Source organism: Myodes glareolus, chromosome X, assembly GCF_982192425.1.
Source record: "Myodes glareolus chromosome X, mMyoGla1.1, whole genome shotgun sequence".
Lineage (NCBI taxonomy): Eukaryota > Metazoa > Chordata > Mammalia > Rodentia > Cricetidae > Myodes > Myodes glareolus.
In genome coordinates this window covers 47972971-47994408 of record NC_142053.1, presented here as the reverse complement: position 1 = coordinate 47994408, position 21438 = coordinate 47972971, and the positions used below count along the sequence as shown (strand labels likewise).

The 21438-nt window shown below is 38.3% G+C and overlaps 1 protein-coding gene across 3 annotated transcripts in view; it reads left to right on the top strand.

The window, feature by feature from the left end:
- Mid2 (midline 2) overlaps window positions 1-21438 on the top strand; it is a 101496-nt gene that overhangs the window by 62463 nt on the left and 17595 nt on the right. For all 3 annotated transcript variants that reach the window (XM_048428497.3, XM_048428496.3, XM_048428498.3), the window contains exons 4-6: window positions 4817-4924; window positions 6505-6653; window positions 20417-20544. In XM_048428497.3, the coding sequence (XP_048284454.1) occupies window positions 4817-4924; window positions 6505-6653; window positions 20417-20544 (385 nt within the window). The remainder of the gene's footprint in view (window positions 1-4816; window positions 4925-6504; window positions 6654-20416; window positions 20545-21438) is intronic.

Here is a 21438-nt window from a genome sequence, read left to right as displayed (position 1 = left end):
TCAATAGACCAAGATCTATACCATTGCAAAGTATTCATCTCTTTATAAACAATATTTGGGAGTTTTGACATAGTTCTTTCCAAAATACTTCCTGCTTTTTGTTGGGCAAAATAATTTTAGGGGTTTACAGAGACCTTTCAGGGGATCTTGGTCCATCAAATCACATTAGCCTGGAAGGAATCCACAGGTTCTCATCTTCTGTGGAAACAAAATCAGAACCTCTTTTCCAAAGCAACATATCCTTAGACCCAAATTTTGAAGTCAAGATACTTTTAAAATATATATGTTGCTTTAGCTTAGCAGCCTGTAAAATAAAATGTCTCTCTGTACTTAGCTCAATCACAGTCAAAAAATTCAAAGAAAACACAGTAGTAAACATAATTCAGATTCTCTGTGTATATTCCATCTTTATGTGGCTTATGTTTCTTTACTCCTTTAATCCATGACTGTCTGTATTCTGTCTCATTAAAGTCTTTACTTTTTTCAAACCATTTATTTGGTTTTATAACTATTTCTTATTTCTCCCAAGCCTACATATATTTATTCAGCACTGCAATCCATTTAGAGGTCTTTTCCATCTGAATTTGTCTTTATTGCATATCTGTAATCCTTTTCTGACCAGTACTGCTTCTTAAAATGCTAAGCAGCATGGTAAGGACTAAGGCTGCTTTGCCTTTTGGCCCCACCCAGTCCAACATGGCAGAGGTCTGTTCACTGTTTCTGAGACTACTGAGTGGGGGCCAGTTGGCTCATGCTGCCACCAAGTAACTTACAGAATGTTGCCCACAAATCCCATTCAAGTGTTTGGCCTCCTAAAAAAGGCTGAATTCGTGCTGCCTGAACCAGGAAGCCGCCATTTCTTATGCTGAGTCAGTAAGCTTTTTCTTAAAGGAGTCTCAGCACTCCTGCTTGCCGCCAGCAAACAGAGTCCATCTGAAAAAAATGTCAGCTACCAAGAAGCCATGCTTAACTCTGTTCTTTTGTGTCTATAATTCCTTTCTAAGCTTTCTCAGGTTTTATGTGAATGTAGTTGGCCCATGTTGGCATGCCAATAATGATATTTCCTCTTCTTTAAAAAAATATTAACTGAAGACATCCATCATCCTACTTTTCTTCTTCTCAAGAATATTTGGTGGAGAGATGACTCGGTGGTTAGGATAGCTTACGGCTCTTTCAGAAGACTAGAGTTTAGTTCTTGAATATTCATGTCAGACAGCTTACAACCACTGTGACTCTAGCTCCTTTTTCTTCTGGCCTCTGTGGGTATCCTACTAACATGCACATACAGGCACAGGCATGTATGTATACATAAAAATAAAAAAATAATTCTTAAAAAATAATGTTTTTAAGAATATCATATTGCATATAGAGTAAAGTTCTTGATATGGTATCTCATTCAAGCCTTGTTGCTTGGTTTGAAATGTCCTTCCTTTTTAACTTTTAAATCTCTAACACATCCCATCTCATTCTGGGATCTTTTCCACTTGTTCGCTAAGAGCATGGTGTTTTCTTTCAGTTTCTGTGTTTAGAGTTGGCATGGCTCAGTTGACATTTATCTTATGCTACTTTGATCTCTCTCTCTCTCTCTCTCTCTCTCTCTCTCTCTCTCTCTCCCTCTCTCACGCATGCATGCACACATACATACACACCATTCTTCCTCATCTAGATTGCTAATTGTTTGAAGACAGGGCCTTAGCAGAATGCATTCCACAAAGGGTGCTTAATAAATGTTTGATGAAGAAGGCAAAGGAAGAGTTATGGGGCTGCAAGTAGTAACAATGACTTTGAGAGCAGAGAACTTAGTTAAAGAGGCCTTTTCAAAAGTGTACAAAGAGTAATAAAGGACTCAATGTATTTGCAACTTGACTCAAATTCTCATTTTATTACTAGAGAAAATTTAGGGAGATTTAAATGTCAGTAGGGCTTTGGGACTGTTGAAAATTTACATGTGACTATGAGGGACAAGTTTGCTGTTCCCTAGTGATCTCAGATGCCACACCCATAAAGTCTCACCAACATGACTTCCTATACGTGAACTGAGCAAGGACAACAATATACATGCCAAGGTGGATGGGGGAAAGACCATGAGGCCTCAACACTACACAAAGGCAGCTAAGGAATGCTAAAATTGGGAGAAATAATCTTCCCCAAGGAAGTGCACATCAGTTGGTTATCTAATTCCAAATGGTGAACCATAAAAAGATACATACAAGTAGAATTATACATATATAGTTAGAATTATATATGTATATATATTATATATGCATGTAACAACAATTAGTGAGGAAAGAAACCATGAATTTGAAGGTGAGTAAGGAGGGGTATACGGAAGAGGTAGGAGGGAAGAAAGGGAAGGGGAAATTATGTGATTATATAATAATATCAAAATTAAAATAAAAAACGTTTTTTGAAAAAGTTACTAAACCCAAGTAACTGTAATAACATTATTGATAAAAAGATAGTAAATCAAAAGTGGAGAGTAAACATGGAGGGAAAAATGAAAAGTTAATCTTTAGGTATCATATATAGAGCAGAGAACCAACTGGACATATCACACAAGCAGTAAAAGATGCTTTTGGGGGAATTACCACTCCATTCACTCCAACAGATACTGACATAGTGTGTACTATATACCATTCTCTATTCTGGAGATAAACAAAACACAGTCTCTGCCTCCAGACTTTATGATTAAGTGGGAAAGACACACTAATACAATTGCAGTAATATGAAATAGTAAGCAGAGTTACTGAATTATATGGAAAATATTATGTAAATATAGATGGGAGAGTAATTGATTGTGCAGTTACCAGTGAGAAAAAGTTACAGAAGGGATGATTACTGAGTTTGTCCTTCGAAGATAAATATAAGTTTATTCAATAAATGAGGATATGCCTTGTCAAATAAAAGGATAATCTCAGGGAAAAGTATAGGGCATACAAATTCATGGCATTCTAAAGAAACAATAAGAAATCTGAAATGATCGAAGAAAAGGGATGCCAGAATGAAGATGGGTAGTGCAAAGGGGATAATGATTATCAGAAACCAAAGCATCAGGAACATACATGGTACGCATACACACATGAAGGTAAAACACTCATGCACATAAAATTTAAAAAAACCTTTAAAAAAGAAATATAGCACTATCCAGCAAGAACCAAGAAACTCTGTTCAGTTGGTGACTTCTCAGAAAGAAGAATCAGTTGTCTTTTTTTTAAAAGGTGTGGTCCCTGGTAGGTTGACACTCCAGTGGATGGTCCCAACCTAGTATTATGTGGGCAGTACAAATTGTACTTTGTGGGTTATTTTCTTTTTTAAAAAATTTTGAAAAGAAGACAGGAAATTAAAGAGGGTAGGAGTGGATCTGGGAGGAGTTAGGGGAAGTAGTTGAGGGTGAATATGATCAAAATACAATATATGGAATTCTAAAATAATTAATAAAGCCATTTAAAAGTATTCAGCAGGGCTGATGGAGAGAGGAGATAGCAAGGTCCAAGGGTGGATATTTTACTGAATTTGAAATATGTATAGGAATCTTTTGACGAGAGCGAGTGACTGACACTACAGCCCCTCCTCCCCAGCTAATATAGCAATCTAACTCCTTGGGTTTTGATGCTCTCAAGGAAATCATTGTCTATTTCTCAGCTTTCTAGAGCTCTGCTCAAGTGGTCCTTGAATAGACTCTTGGGATAATTGTGCTTCTCTGTGTCACTGCTCTGTGTGCTGCAGAAATGGAACTGAAACTTGCTTGCCAGCCCCTGCCGATGTTCCTTCTCAACCAGCTCAGGCATACATTTCAAAGAGCTCAATTTGAAATACGGTTTTGCCACTTAATTAGCGTTGCGACCTGGAGCAAGTTAGTAAAATTCTCAAAGCCTTTGTTTCTGCATTTGTGAAGTGAAAGAAAAGAACAGCTTCTGTATTTAAAAGTTATAATTATAATTTAATACATGAATTACTTTTCTGTGTAGTGTTTGGCATATAGATTGCTTTCAAAGCAGTCAGATACTTGTTTCTTCTTTCCCCATTATATCTGGGGAGTCCCATGATCTCCTACATCCATTTTAGCAATGCATCTGGACTTCATTCCATCCATTATCAATAGTAATAGAGAGGAAGAGAAGAAGAGATCTGTCCACAGAAAGACAATGAATAGTGGCTGTTGATTCAACTCCATCTTGACTTTGCGGCAGAGATATTTTTATGTAGACAGTATCTCAAAATAGGAAAAGTATTTAGATATTGAATAGAATTTTTCTCTAAGCCAAGAAATATGAGTAAAACATTATGACAGCTATGTGAAAAAGTATCTACACATTCATATGTTTCGTGTGAAAATAGATCTGCACATTCTCATATTTAAAATCAGAAGGGAACGAGGAAAATGGAAAGCATTTTAAGCCAGTAGAAATACGTTGTTGCATTGGAATCTTAATATTATTGTGCCTGTGGAAGAGGATCTTCTTTCCTTGAAACACATGCATATTCTATTCTTCTTTTCGAAAGAACAGCAGGAGGACAGGTGCTTGAGTAAAGGGATTTGCACAGTGGGAATAACATGCCCCCATCTCATCTGTCCTTCTGCCCAGCCTTCCATTAACCATCATGACCTACCAGAGGCCTGGAGAGATTCCTAACTGTGGTGCTTCAATACCCTTGCATCATTAATATCATCATCTCTACCTTTCTTCTAGGAGTGGATCTTATTGAGGGAGGTCTGGAAGAAGTTGTGCATGTTTAGCTATCAGTCCAAACCTTTTATATTCAGCAACAGACAAAAGCAACAATCCCTTTCTAATACGTTGGCCTTTCTTGGCAGGTGAATACGGCCATGCATGAGGCAAAACTTATGGAAGAATGTGACGAGTTGGTAGAGATCATCCAGCAGAGGAAGCAAATGATTGCTGTCAAAATCAAAGAGACAAAGGTAAACCCCAGTGCTTCAGGGAAGCCAACATGCAGCTGACCTTTTACAAAACTTCAGCTCATTCCTGACAATTGCAGTTTGAAATTGAGTCAGAAAATCAAAAAAGAAATGAGGTCATTGGGAGAGACACCAAGAAGTGTTTGGTCTTTGCTGAGTCTGATAAAAAATGATGGCAGCTCTGAGTGCTGCAAACATTTTATACTTTGGCCTGGATGTTGGTTATGTGTGCACGCACACACACAGATGATTATTTACTTAAGATTGAGGCATTTTGCTTTAGCATGTTTTCAGTTAGTTTTTTTTTTAACATTTATTTTGTGTGTATGGGTGTTTTGCCTGGATGTGTGTCTGTGTATCATGTGCATGCAGTGTCCTTGGAGGCCAAAAGAGGTCACTGGTTCTCTTGGGATTGGAGTTAAGGTCAGTTGTAGGCCAACATGTGGGTGTTGAGAATAGAACCCAGGTCTTCTGGAAAAGTAATCATTGTTCTTAACCACTAAGCCATCTTTACAACCCCTTACCCTCCATATTTTAAGGTAATAAAAAGGAAGAAATACTGGTAGAAACGTGGGTTGGGATTACAGAAGAAATGTGACTACCATCTTGGCTGCTTAGGCCTTACAGAAGATGTTGGGAAACTGTTGTGACTCTATAGGAAGCATTCAATCTGATATGGTAGAGATGCGCATGGTAGATCAAAACATGATGACATTGATGCCAAAAACTCAAGTTTGCAGACATGCAATGATTTCTGGTATGAGTTCTAGAAGATGTAAACCAGACTAGTGATAGAACATATGGAAAGGAAAAGCATAATATTTGCTAGAGAGAAAACAGCATCATTTAATTTATTAGATATAACAGATGAAGGGAGAGAAAAGAGTCAAAGAACTGCAGATTTCTATTCAGGGAACTGAAGAGTAAAGGGTTAAAGAGGTCTGATGAGAGTCTCCATGCAACCTCTGTATGTTTTTAGACTTGTTAGCCTGCTGGTAAATGATGGTGATTGAAAGCCCATGCTGTGGGTACAATGGGAAAAGTTGAAAGTACCTCATTTGATGACCAATACTTTGTGTCATGCTGGGTAGTTGCAGCTAACATAAACTGAAGTTTCCAAGAATACATTGTAGTAGGTGTAAAGATACTTAGAGAAATATATGCTTGTAAATACAGCTTCTCATAAATAAAAATGAGAGAGTTTTATTAAATGTATGCAGGAATATATTGCCAAAATAAAATGTAACAATGGTGATCTCTAGGTGGTAGAATTTCTTTTTATATTTGTATTTAATATTTTAAAAATTAGCATACATTGCTTTTACAATCAGAACAATGTTGTTAATATGAAGAGGAGGTAGATAACAGAGAAATGCCTGAGTGTGAAGTAAGTAATCAAGTTATAGATTGGGCAAGAGACTTAGCAGCCAGGATGAGAAGGTGAACAGTTGATGCAGGGGCCATAGGATATTAATAATCCTTACTCTTAGAGTCACTGGGGCAGACCTCCTTCATGTTATTTTATTGCTTTTAATTAAGCACAGTATGTTGTATCTCATCTTTTCTTTTCCCAATCTTTTAAGGTTATGAAACTGAGAAAATTGGCACAGCAGGTTGCTAATTGCCGCCAGTGTCTTGAACGGTCAACAGTCCTCATCAACCAAGCTGAGCATATCCTGAAGGAAAATGACCAAGCACGGTTTCTGCAATCTGCAAGAAATATCGCTGAAAGGTATATATGCTCCTTATATTCTTTTGAAATGCCTGCTCTTGTGAAAGGGGGCTGGCTTAAAGTCACTTAATTCTCTTCAGCCATTGTACAGTAGCTGCCACCTGAAGATTTTTACCAGCTAGGTAAATTACTGAGCCTCAGTGATAAATTACCCTGCAGATATCTGGACCCTTTCCTCTGTCTTTGCTGCCCACCAGCTATTTTTTAAGATATTTTTTATTTTATGTGCATTAGTGTGAAGGTGTCAGATCCCCTGCAACTGGATCTTCAGACAGTTGTGAGCTGCCATGTGGGTGCTGGGAATTGAACCCGGGTCCTCTGGAAGAGCAGTCAGTACTCTTAACCACTGAGCCATCTCTCCAGCCCCCCATCAGCTCTTTTAATACACAGCCAAGTATAGGGATACCTACTACCTTAAGTTTCCTGCTAGGTCTTGAGCAATCTGTTATAGTTATGGTGTATGGAAGAGAAACTCTGGGCTGCATTGATAGGATGTGCCTTTCCTAAGCCTATGTACTTTTTAAAAAATAAATCCAATTCGCTCCTACTTCCTTGACTCCAATTCCTTTCCTAGCCCCCACCCTGCTTTTCCTTCCCTACTTCATATGTTCTCTTTTTTCCAAACCACTGAGTTCATTTATTGTTGTCTGTATGCACATAGGTGTATATACAGTTTTTAATGTTTGCATTTTAGTTTTTCTTGTACAAATTCCTTAGAATAGTAATTCTTGGGCTTTTGTTTAATCATTTGGTTCTTTGAAAATTAATGTCGTGAACATTTTTCCAGAGTGTCAGAGAACTCATGGATCATTAATAGTCTACCTATTGGCCCAGAGTCAATGCTCCTAAAGGAAATCATTGTCCAGTACAGCCACCAATCCTTCAAGGGGTTACAGTAAACCATTAGGCCAGATATAATCTCCTTTACATATTTTCCTCTCATTCATTGAAGACTGGTTTTAAAATCATGATCTTCCTCCTATCAGTAGTGCCATCAATCTTGGTAAGTTCATCAGACAACTAACCCATGGAATACTCTAACCACCTAGTCATCCACCTTCTCTGATACCTTCTCCAGAGACTCCCAACTTGGATTCACTTCATCCAGTCATGTCCTGGACCACATCTCATCCTCATCACTCAGAATCACACAATCATAAACTAAAGTATCACATTTTTTAACCACAACTTCTTTCTAAATTCAACTTTATTGAGACCTCTAAGTCTTGAGTCATACATACACTTTCCTATTTTCTATGAATGACCTCTTGTCTCTCTTTTGTTCTAAGCTTGTTTGGGCTTTGTGATTTATCACTCTCTTTTCCCAATTCTCCTTCCCATCGCCCAGTCTGATGAAATCCCAAACCTGAACCAGCCCACCCTTTCCCATGCCTGTATTTGACTTTCTGAATTTTGGTAGAGAAAAATCCCACAACCAATTATGCACCACACTACTGAGTGTGTAGTACTAACTCTGTGATGCTATGATCAGCTTCCTTTTCAATCCAGCTCCACAACACTATTTCAAATCTTATTGTACTCACCCTAAGTTTCAACACTGCTGTGTTTCTGCTCATGCTTGCCAAATTATATAGATAATGGTAAGTATAAAATGATAATGTTCAACTTCTCATATCAAATTTCTAGACATAGTTATGTGCATATTCCTTACTTCCACCTTCCTTCTGGTTCTAATAAAAAACTTGTCTCCTTATTTGTGATTTGGCTATGTGCATCCTTGTTTTTTATAGCTTCAATTTTCCACACAGTTGTTGGTTTCACATTCGCTTTTAGGCCCACTCATGTTTCCATAGTCTAAAAACAAAATTTAAAAAACCACGATTTTCTTCTACCTCATATTCCCCATAGTTGTCATTGTATTTGCCTTCTTTTTGAAGACAACTGCTTTTTATTTCCTCAGTCCTTATTTTCATTAAATGTTGAATCTTGTTTATTAAAAATGACACCTTGTATGTAGTTAGAATGTAAAATATAGCAAAATCATATTGCCAGAAACATTACTCTTCTATTATCCAAAACATATAGTTTGTATTAATCCAGCAGCATTTATAATCAAATGTCTTTTAGCAGCTGTTGCTCCTTCCTCAGCTGTCAAACAATTCAAAGACAACACAATAACATATAGTATCCAGATTCTCTGTGTAGTTTCCATTTTTATGTGGCTTTATTTTAACCTCTATTTCTTTTATTTTTATTTTTAATTTTTGGTTTTTTTGAGACAGGGTTTCTCTGTGTATCTTTGGCTGTCCTGGAACTCACTCTGTAGATCAGGCTGTCCTTGTACTCACAGAGATCTGCCTGCCTCTGCCTCACAAGTACTGGTATTAAAGGGGTGTGCCACAACATCCAACTATTCTCTTTCTTTCTTTTTTTTAAGTACTTTATCCTTTTTCTTTTTTCATCTGAATCTATCTTCACTGTATATCTCTCTTTTTCTGACCACAAGAGTCTTTAATATGCTAAGTGATATGGTTAGGATTAAAGCCATGGCTTTGATGACTGAATCCAGCCCATTCCTTAGCTTTCTAAGATTCTAGCTTCATGGTGGAGGTACTGGAAGGAACTATATTTATTGCCACAACTCCATGGAGTTTCAAGATCCCTGCCACCACCAAGAAGCATGCTGTTGGCTATTCATCAACACCATTTAAGTGTTTGGTAGTGGGGACTCTTAAAAGAACTGTAAGATTTTTGTAGCTAAAGCTGAGTCAGGAAGCCTCTCTTAAATGAGACATGCTTGCCTCTAGCAAACAGCCCACCTGAGAAAATGCTAGTACCAAGTAACTATGCTTAACTCTGTTCTTTTATGTCTAAAATTACTTCCCAAGATCTCTCAGGTTTTATGTGGATGTGATTGACCATGTTGGACACCAGATGAAGATGAAAGTTATAAAAATAATCTCTTACTAGAATTGAGTGTAATAAAGAATTATTTATTTAGGAGTAGGCTCACAGATCACAATCCTCTGCACAAACAGGGAACAGAAACCAAATTCAGAAGCAATGGGGTCGGGGAGAGAATGCAAGCATGACCTTTACATCAGTATTTATAGTATAAGAGGCCACGCCCAAGTGGGCTGCTATCTTAAAGGCTACTAGCTACAGCACACATGTGCCCTAACACCTCCGTTTTCTCAGTGTTCTTCTGTTGGTCTCTTTTGCTCTTCAAAGTTTCACTCCTATTTTCATCTCATACCCGATTTTATGAGTCTATATATAAATCTAGAAACTACAAATGAGAGAAAAGCATATGATGCATATTGAGACTGGCTTCACTTGCTTAATATGAACATCTCTAGATGAATTCATTTTCCAACGAACAAAGTAACTTCATTCTTCTTTATGGCCCCCAAAATACATACATACATACAAACTTACATATATAATACATACATATATACACATATGTGCGTACATATATTTTTCTTCATTCTCCTATTGTTGGGCACCTAGGTTGTTCCATAACTAGACTATTATTAATAGTGCTACAGTAAATATTGATGTACACGAAACACCGTGATATGTTGACTTGGAGTCTTTGGGGTAAATCACCAGAAATGCTGTAGCTGGATCATATGGTAGATCTATTTATCATTCTTTAACAACCTCCATACTGATTTTCATAACTAGTTTACATTCCCACTAACAGTATTTAAAAAAACAGGGTTTCTTTTTATCCATATCCTGGCCAGAATTTATTATTTTTTAAATGATTACCACTCTGACTTGGATAAGATGTAATAATCACAATGCAGCTTTTATTTGCATTTTTTGTGGTTACTGAAGTTGAACATTTTTCATGATTGCTGTTCACTTGCATTTTATCTTTCTATTTTGGGGTTTGATCTGTGTGTATACATGCATGCATGTGTGTATGAAGGTGCACATGTGTTTTCCCATGCACATTTGTATGTGTGTGCATGTGGTGAGCAGGGCACAACCTTAGGTGCCATTACTCAGTCTTCATCCATTTTGTCTTTTGAGATATGTTCTCTCACTGGTGTAGAATTCACCAAATAGGCTAGCTGGACAATGAGCCTTGGGTATCTACGAATTTGCCTTCCCAACACTGGAATTATAAGTATAACCTACCATATCGTGCTATTTTCCACATGGGTTCTGAGGCTTGAACTTAGGTCCTCATGCATCCACAGTAAGCACTTACCAACTGAGCTATCACCCAAGCCCCCACATTTTATCTTTTGAGATCTATTCATGTCATTAACACATTTATTGGTTGCATTGTTTGATTTATTGCTGTTTGGTGAGTTCTTTGTATAATCTTGATATTAATCCTCTGGCAGATATAAAGCAAGCAAAGGTTTTTTTCCTACTCTGTTGGCTGTCTCACCACTCAGTCAATTATTTCCTTTGCTAGATAATGTTTTTAGTTTCATGAGGCCACATTTATCCATCATTCACATTATTTCTTTACTGACTGGTCAAGTTGTGCTACAGAGTGATATTAACTAGAATAGCTAATTAAAATGATCCCTGACTTAAAGACAGAAACATACATTGATAAAATTAGATAGAAAATCTACGTGTGAAGTCCCACAGCTATTGCCACCTGATTTTTTTTTTACAAAGATGCCAAGAATATTGGAGGGGAGAATGTAGTCTCTTCAGCAATTGGTGATTGGAAAAAAATGAGCATTCATATGTAGAAGAATGAAGCTAGACCCCCACCTGCACAATTATTAGCTCCAAATAGATCAAATATCTTAATGTGAGGCCTGAAACATTAAAACTGTTACAGGAAATAAGCAGGAGAAACAATCCAGACATGAGCAAGGATACAATTTTTTGTCTCTTTGAGACAGGGTCTTTATTTTAGCTGTTTGTACATGGAAGATACTCTGACATACATGCTGTCATCAAACTCTGGACAATACTCCTGCCTCAGCCTCTTCAGTGTTAAGAATATAGGCATGAATTTATTAATTCTTTCCTAATCTTCTGTTCATCACTCTATTAAAAATTGAACTTTACGCATTGTACTTTTATTTACAAGAGACTTTCCTTTTTAAAACATTCTATTAATTCATTGTATTTTGAGCGTATTACCTCACCCCTGACTTTTCTCATATTCACTGCCACCTCTTTAGCTACCCAGTTTCACATTCTTTCTTTTCGTTAACCCGTCATGTACAGTTCGTACTGCTCAGCGACTCTTAGATGTGAGTCCTGCCCTGTAATGCGGTTGACAGATCAGGGGTTACACCATTAAAGAAATGGACACCCCCTCTCTATCAAATGTTATCAAATGCAAATAGCTCCTCAGCTAGGAGTGGAACTCCATGACCATCTTTCCTCCTCCATACTGAGGTTTTGTCTGTATTGAACTAGTACATGTCTAGTGAATGCTGTCAGCATTGTGAGTTCATGTGTGCAATAATAGCCTGGTTGTGACCAGAAAACAGCCTCTTTGAAGTCCTTCATTACCTCTGAGTCCTAAGATTTGTATACTCTTTTTTCCCTGAAGATCCATGTGCCTTGAGGAGAGGAATATGATACAGGCATTCTAAATGGGATGAGCACTATGTAGTCTCTTATTTTTTGCATGTTGACTGTGTGTGCGTCTCTCTATTGATTGCTATCTACTGTAAGAAAATACCATATGGAAACCTACAGTAGAATATATATATAAAGTTTAAGTGAAGGTACCCTATAATAGGGGACTAACACCCCAACTAGATACCACAGGCTAACACATTTAAAAAAAAACTCAGTGCGAAGGATAATTCTTTGAGATTCATTGTTTCAGGCCTCTGCTAGGGCCGTCGTATTACTTTCAGTACTTCCCTGAATACCTGGTAAACTTTTGACTTCCCTTTTAAGTTTCAGTTCTGAAAGATGTTGGGAAGCTATGAGGGGGCGGGGGCAATTTGTTGCTTGGTGAACTTTGCTGTAGGATTATAAAACAGAGTGCCAGCTTTTTATTGTTGGATCTCAGCTGTCAGTAACTATAGGTGTTTCTTTTGGATCTATTTCCCTTGGAATGAATCCTGCACCCTCCTGCTTTTGGTGGGCAGGGCATATGGGGTGGGGCAGGCTTATAGACCCTGCTGTCAACATTCTAGGGGCCAAGCAGGGAATAAGACTGAGAAATCCCACACACCCCCATTTTTTGTAAAACATCAAAACTCTGCCAAAGTAAACCTCACATCTCCTGCCAGGCTGAGAAAAGGGCAGGCTGAGTAGATCTGTGACTCTTGCTATTCTTCATGCAAAGTTTCGTCTTTGTGCCACTAAACCAGCTTGCTGCTGTTGGCTTCCTAATCCAGCTTTCTCTGGTCTGTTGTTGGTTACTGCACATCTGTCCCTTTCTAGTTCCAAACATTTGTTGACAATCTCTTAGTTGCTGGCATCTATTTGTTTCATTCTCTTTGTCTTTGTAGGTTTAGACCATTTTTAATTCTTTTTCCTTCCAGTGGGATTTTAGGAAAGCAGAGATAAAATATGTGTTTCGACCACTATATTTAACTGTCCTTCCTCTGCAGGCCTCTGAAATGTTTTCTCCCATCTTAACATTATTGAAAGTGTTCGTTTCAAGGTCACCAAAAGAAGACTTTGCTGCTAAATATAAGAGACGCTCCTTTGTTTCATCTTTCCCTTTCATCTTATTGGTATCTCAGTAGCATGTGTCCCTGCTGACCATGTTTACCTGCAATCTTTCTGTTTTGTCTCTCATAAAAATTCCCATTACCTACCTGCTTTTCTTTTCTTTGCTTTCTTTTTCTTTTTCTTTTTTTTTTTTGACATTGAGAGCAGCTTTTCCTTGAACTATTTCCTTAACAATACTGTTCTTGCTGATTCAATATTATGAAAAGTCTCTTCTCCTGGCACACAGTTTTCCTTATAAATCCATTAGCTTTTAAGGTTTCAATTACTGTTTTATTATGATCAAATGCTATGCTGATGATACCCAAATCTCTATGTAAATCTTTTCATGGGCTTAAATGCATGGAGTAGATGGCTATCTCTGTGATGCCATTTGAGAATCATCCTCACAATATACATTATCTTTTTCTCTAGTCCCTCACAGAATATGAAACTCATACCTATTCTTATTCATTGTATTGTATTCATATACTATAACTTCACATAAAATGAAATATTAGCTGGGAGATATATACCCCTCCAACACTTTCTCTATTATCTTGTGTAATGATCAAGGTTTTGAGAGATTGCAATGAGATGCTAATGTATAAACACAGAAACACAGACCACAGAAAGATCCAACACCCCATATTGTCCCTTGTAACACATTCCTAACCTTCCAGCCACCACTAACATTTAGGAATATAGTATTGTAACACACACACACTGCACAAGTGTAAAATAATACTGTATACACTCCATTATAGCTGCTGCTTGAAATAAGATATCACAAACTTTCATATCATTAAAAACTATTTTTGGATGACTTATGGCATTTTGTATATTTATATATATATAATATATTACAATACTTTAGTCTCTGATGTCAGAGAATTAAGTTATATATGGCATGCTCAGTGCATTTGTAATTATTACATGAATCTCTGTTATTTGCTTTGTAGGAATTTTATGAAGGGGACCAATGAGATGGTTCAAAAGTTAAGAGTGCCTGTTAGTTCAGGCACACTATCTCAGTGGGTGGATCATCCCCCCTCCTGGTCCTGACTTCCTTGGTCATTTTCTCCCTTCTTCTGCTCTTCAACTGGACTTTGGGAAGCTCAGTCCAGTACTCCCATGTGGGACTCTGTCTCTATCTCCATCTGTCGCCGGACAAAGATTCTGTGGTGATATTCAAGATAGTCATCAGTCTGACTACGGGAAAAGGCCAGTTTAGGCACCCTCTCCTCCACTGCCCAGGGTCCTAGCTGGGGACATCCCTGTGGACATCTGGGACCCCATCTATAGTCCAGCCTCTTTCCAACCCCACAATGCCTCCCTTAATTAAGATATCTTCTTCCCTGCTCCCATATCTGTCCTTCCTCCATCTCAACCATCCCACTCCCCCAAGCTCTCCCCAACCCTCCCCTTCTCCCTTCTCTCTCCCCCTCTCCCCTTCCCCCACCCCATTCTCCCAACTTTTGCCTGGTGATCTTGTCTGCTTCCAATTTCCAGGAGGATCTATATATGTTTTTTTGGGGGGTTCACCTTACTACTTAGGTTCTCTATGATCATGAACTATAAGCTCAATGTCCTTTGTTTATGGCTAGAATCCACTAATGATTGAGTACATACCATATTCATATTTTGGGGTCTGGGTTACCTCACTCAGTAAAGCGTTTTCTACTTCCATCAATTTGCATGCAAAATTCAAGATGTCATTGTTTTTTACCTTGTATATGTGCCACTCTTTCTTTATCCATTCTTCCTTTGAGGGGCACCTAGGTTGTTTCCAGGTTCTGGCTATTACAAATAATGCTGCTATGAACATAGTTGAACAAATGCTTTTGTAGTATGATTGGGCATCTCTTAGGGCTCATTTTCAAGAGTGGTATTGCTAATGGGAGCTCACCAAAGCCAGCTGGAATGGGACTAAATGAGCATGGGATCAAACTGAACCCTCTGAATGTGGCTGACAATAGGGGCAGACTGAGAAGACAGTGATAAAGGCACTGGAATTTGTCTCTATGGCATGCACTGGCTTTTTGGGATCCTACTCTATTTGGATGCACACCTTTCTAGGCCTGGATGAAGTGGGGAGGGCCTTGGACTTCCCACAGGGCAGTGTACCCTGCCCTCTCTTAGGACTGGAGGGCGAGGGGAGTAGAATGAGTGGGGTAGCATGAGGGAAGCAGGTGGAGGAGAGGAAGTGGAAATTTTGATTTCTGGTATTAATAAAATAATAAAAAAAGTTAAGAGCGCTTTCTGTGTAATCATGAAAACTAGAGTTAAGATCTCACCACCCGGGCTGGAGATCCCATCACCTGGGCTGAAGAGATGACTCGGAGTTTAAGAAAACTGGCTGCTCTTTCAGAGGTCCTGAGTTCAATTCCCAGCAACCACATGGTGGCTCACAGCCATCTATAATGAGGTCTGGTGCCCTCTTCTGGCGTGCAGGAATATATGCAGGCAGAACACTGTATATATAATAAATAAATCTTTAAAAAAAATCCTACCACCCACACAAGATAACTGCCCTACCCATACCTGTAACTCCACCTTTGAGGGGGGTACAGATCCAAGAGGATTGCTGGAATTATCTGGCTTCCAGTACCCATGAAAAACGTGGGCTCCAGGTTTGGGAAGAGTCTCAGAGGAATAAGTGGATAGTGACAGATGAGAACTCAGCACCCTCTTCTGGTATCTGCCTGTGTGTATCATCTCATACATTTGTGCACACATGTGCACACACACATACAAATAGACGACTAAATCGTTTAAAATATGTATGAAGTAGAACTAGTGTCAACAAATATTTAATTATAAACTGTTTTGATATGCAGTGTTACTTTTCGACATATCTATTTCCGTTTCAATAAGATATGTGCATCAACACTGAGATACAGCCCCACACTCTTATCCTCAGCAGCCCGTGGAGTTCTAACCTGTCAGAGACCTCGATCCAGACCAAACCGGGATTCATGGATTTGATGTAGAAAAGAATTTCAAAACCAGCCAGTATGATGAAGCAGAGTTGGGCATTGCATTAAAGATATTTTAATATGGCATTAAGCACAAGGGTCAGGAGAAAGAGGCAGCCATGGAAACAAAGGCACACCTAAGAGCATGAACGTGGCCTCCCCTAAGAGTTACAGAGAATTAAATACCCATGTATGGATATGAACTCCTCAAGGGAGTCACAGAAAATAAGACATGCACAGAGTATAAGTGTGGGCTCTTCAAGAAAGAGTTATAGAAGATTAGGCATACCAAAGTTCTGGATATGGGCTCCACAAGGGAGCCGCATAATTAACGACCTTGGCATTAACAGTATATACCCTTGTGTTGGCCCTCAAGTTACAACTTAAAAGGTTGCTAGCTAAGAAACCTTAGCACTTTTTTGCCTCCCTCTTTCTCTCTCTTTTGAGAATTGAGATTATATGGTGACTCTGGAGATGCCTTGTACTGAGTTCTAACCTGATAGGTAAAGCCAGAAGGTACTGGGGTCTTACAAGGGTCTTAGTACATGCCTTTTCTCTCTAAATGGGGTTTAGAGAAATGAGAAATGAGAAAAATACAGCTTTACAGCTGAGAAGGGAGAAAGTTACGCAGTTGTTAATTGTGCTAAAATTCTTTCTTCATTTCTGGCAAGAGGCTTCAGATTTCTGGGTGAAAGGCCCCATTTTTCTCATGTCTCCCAATTTCCTGTCTTTTTATCTTGCTTCATGTAGGCATTGTTTAGTATAGATATAAAAGTTCCTATATTATCTTGCTTGTAATCTAAATGCTTTCCCATCTTAATTTACATTTCTTCAACTTCTCATGTATTTGGATTTTCTGTGGCAGGATCTTGCCATGTAGCCCGGCCTGGGACTCATGATCTTCCTGCCTCAACTTCCTGAGTTCTGGGATTCCAGGTGTGTGCCAACATTCCCTGCTTTGTGTTTGCCCTTTAAAGTCTTCTTGACTGTTTCTTTCCATAGGGCATTGTTATTATTGCCGCTGTTATTTTTGTGTAGTCCTGGCTGACCTAGAACTCCCTTTGTAGTCCAGTCTGGCCTCAAATCCTAGAAATCCTCTTGAGTTCAGGGATTACAGGTATTCACCACCACATCTGGTTTGTTTTCACGGTGCTGTTGGTTTGTTTTTTAATTAATGTATGTATTTATTAGCCATTCATTTATTGCTGTCTCTCTTTGTGGGTATGTGTGTGAATCCACATGTGTGAGATCAGAAAACAACGTATGAAAGTCGATTCTCTCCTTTCACAATGAGAGTTCTGGAGCTGAAACTCAGGCAGTCAGCTTGGTGACAGACACCTTTACCCATTGACCATCACACTGGTCCCATTGTCTTCATGGTTTTGGAATCCATTTTTCAGGTGTGTATGCGTGCGTGCGTGCGTGTGCGTGTGCATGTATGTGTGTGCAATATTAGAGGACTGAAGCCAGGGATGTTTGACTGCTTAGTAAATAAATCCTCTACTCCCCTTTCAGTTCTGTTTCCACTCTTGTGCCTGTCACAGACAGTGGCCTCTGGCAGGAGACACAGCACTACACTGTCCCCGGCAGCAGCCTGAGGGGTTCTTTTCAGAGACCGCCACCCGAGTGATGACAAGGAATCTCGGGCTGAGTCAGCTGGGAGCAGAATTGGAGTGTATTAGGAAGACCGTTTCACATCGATTTGAACCTGAGTGTAAATAGAAAGAAAGGTGCTCGGGAAAAGGATACAGCACAGCCAAGAGCATGAGTTTGGGCTTCTCCAGAAAGCATCCCCCCTGAATGCCTTAGCAGTGCCTGAATATAAAATGTTAGAGTCTTTTGAAATTATATAGCTTGAGGTGTTTCAAAAGAAACACCTCTCCTCTGTCTCTTTCTCCTTTTCGATAAGTGAAATAATGGAATGGCTCTGTAGGAGCCTTGGGTAAGATTGCAACCTGATAAGGCAAAACCAGGGGTTCTGCAGGTTACACAAGGGTCTTAAGACATGCCTTTTATTGTGAATGGGCTAAGTTATTGTGAGATTCCATAACAGTTGAAGGCTTATAGCAGACACCCCCTTAATTTTCATGCCCTGTTATTCTGCCTCATTAATACTTCACTTACTGCTTATTCCTAGGGGACTTTAAGATCCCATTGACTTCCCTCCCCTACAGCTTTAAAACTGTTCTTAAAGCTTAAATGTAGGGTGGCCTCCAACTCACAGAGATCCGCCTACCTCTTCCTCCTAAGTGCTGGGATTAAAGGCGTGCAGAAGGGGAGGAAGGGGGGGGAGCAGAGAAAAATATATAACTCAATAAAAACAATTTAAAAAAAACATAAATGTAGGGGTTGGGGATTTAGCTCAGTGGTAGAGCGCATACCTAGCAAGCACAAGGCCCTGGGTTCGGGCCACAGCTCTGAAAAAAAAGACATAGATGTATGCACATCACTCTTCTATCTAAATTGCTCCAGTGGCTCCTATTATTCTTAGGTTAAAAGTTTAAGCTAAAAACAAAGCATGTAATGCCTTACATGATTTTGTCTCATTCTCTACCCTTTAATCAGGAGGGAACATATTTAGTCTTTGTTAAGTATTCATCATGTAATCATGGCTTAAAAGTAACTTCCAGCCAGGCATGGTTGTAGCACACGCCTTTAATTCTAGCACTTGGAAGGCAGAGGCAGGCAGCTCTCTGTGGGTTCGAGACCAGCCTGGGCTACAGAGCTAGTTCCAGGACAGCCAGGGCTGTTACACAGAGAGACCCTGTCTCAAAAAACAGAACAAAACAAACAAAACAACACCACCAACAACAAAATACACACATACGGAACAATAAAACAAAAAGTAACTTCTTCTGGGGATAGTTGTCTTTGTATTGTTAATCTCTCATTTATTAATACTGTCATGCAGTGTATTCCAGAAACATCTTCATTCTCAGAAATAGTCAAGAGGTATTGTTTGTAGATAGAGTGTATATATTTGCTCAATTCCTCATGTCATTACAAATGGCTCAGCGTAAAAATTTCTGTTCTGATTTTCCTCTACGCCATGCCTCTTCTGTCTTCTAGAATCTGCATAGGGTTTCCAAGATAATGAATGTTTCCTTCTATCTTGCCATTTGTGTGCACAAGGACCTTCAGTTCCTCTGATTCAGAAGATCTGATCCAGAACTGAAACCTGACTGTTTTTGTAAAAGTTCCTTCAGATAAGTCTGATTAGTCATCAGATCATAAGAATTGCTGACATACATAAAATGTACACATAAAATTAGCAATAAATAAATGGTTATGGAAACAGAGTCCAGAATCAAATGGATATGGGTTCAATTAAATTTTGACTTTTACTATTGTATGTGATTTTGGCAGCTTACTTAGCTTTTAAATGTGCGTGCTTCCTCACTTACAAAATGGAAATAGCATCTACTACATAACATTGTGGTAGGGAGAAAATTAGATAATTTATGTAAATTTTCATTTTATGCACTTAATATGTATATATATACATATATATGCATGCCCATCTTCCCAACCCTCAGAAGATAGAAGCAGGAGAATCAGGAGTTCAAGGTTATTCTTAGCTGTGTAGCAAGTTCAAGACTATCCTGGGATACATGAAACCCTATCATAAATAAACAAGCAAACAAACAAGTGAGAAAGAAGGTAAGAATTAGTTTTGGACATGAAATTATCACAGTATTATGACATCAGAATAATATAATGAAATATAAATATTGTAAAAGAAAAAATAATGAATAGTATTAGTGGGAAGGCAATTAATCCAGCATGATGGTTTGTAAGTTAGCATGAAAAAGATGTAGAAAAACAATCTTAAACTGCTCTTACCAAGCCAGCAGAGGACTACTTTGATGCTGTCTGCCAGATGGAAAATGATGCAGAGGGGAAAAAATCCTGTATTTACTTCTCAAAATTAAGACAGAATGGAGGAGTGTGTTTGAGGGGTGAACATATGTGTATAAATATGGTTTAACTCTTAATTGGTTCCTTACGATTAAAATTGAAACTGTTTCCATTGGAAAGGCGGAAATGTGGTGTTTTCACTTACAAGTGATTTATTTTTACCTCGTTAAACCAGAAATCAAACATTAGATGAAGGTTCCAAGCCTATTTTGATGTATATTGATGTATTTTTTTTCTTTTCAGGGTCGCTATGGCAACTGCATCTTCTCAAGTTCTGATTCCAGACATCAATTTTAATGATGCTTTTGAAAACTTTGCTTTAGATTTTTCTAGAGAAAAGAAACTATTGGAGGGACTAGACTACTTAACAGGTGTGAATGTACTGTGCTTTCCTTCCCATTTATTTGTCTTTCTGTACCTTTGTAGTCTAAAGTAATCTGAAAAGGAAAAGATTTACTATGAGAATTTTTACATAAACCTTTACATAACACTTGCATCTTTTCAGAAAAGATCAGGTATGTTCAGGGTGGTATAGTTTTAGCCCACATGTACCTTTATAGAAACAATATCTTTTGGTTCATGTTACATAAAAGAAAAGCGGATGTCTGTGGGGCTGTGGCTCATTGGCAAAGATCTTGACCAGTATTTCATATGGTTCAGTCCTAGGTAACAGCAGAAAGAAGAGTTTTATCAAAACAAATTTGTCAAATTTGTTCCTTACTAAGTATCATATTACTTCCCTGAGCTGTTAGGACTCAGGATTATTCTTCCAGACAAATTTTTCATGTACCAAATTGGTGTCAGAAGTGACAGCCTACATTTGTTAAGCTGATTGGAATAAAGACTAAAAATACCCATGAAGAATACAAAGAAAGTAAAGGATGAAACCAGCTTGTTAAGAATGTTGACTACTTTCAGGATTACTCAATAGTCTTTTCTTGAGAAAAATCTACACACAATAACCTTGTTTGTAGCTATATTGTTATTATATCAATGTGGCTATTACTTGTTATCTATTTTATTCCAGACACTATATTTTAATTTTGTATCATTATTCTTCATAACAAATCTATATGGTAATGCCCATTTTGCAGTGGGAATTTCTTATTAATTAGCATTTAAATACTGTCAAATATCTTAGAAAAGATTATTTTGAAACAGAAATAGGTTGAAATCCAAGTGATAAGAAAAACTATTTTGCTTTGCTATCTACATACGTGCTTTTCCAGGCATTCTAGAAAGGTGGAGACGTCATCGCAATTACT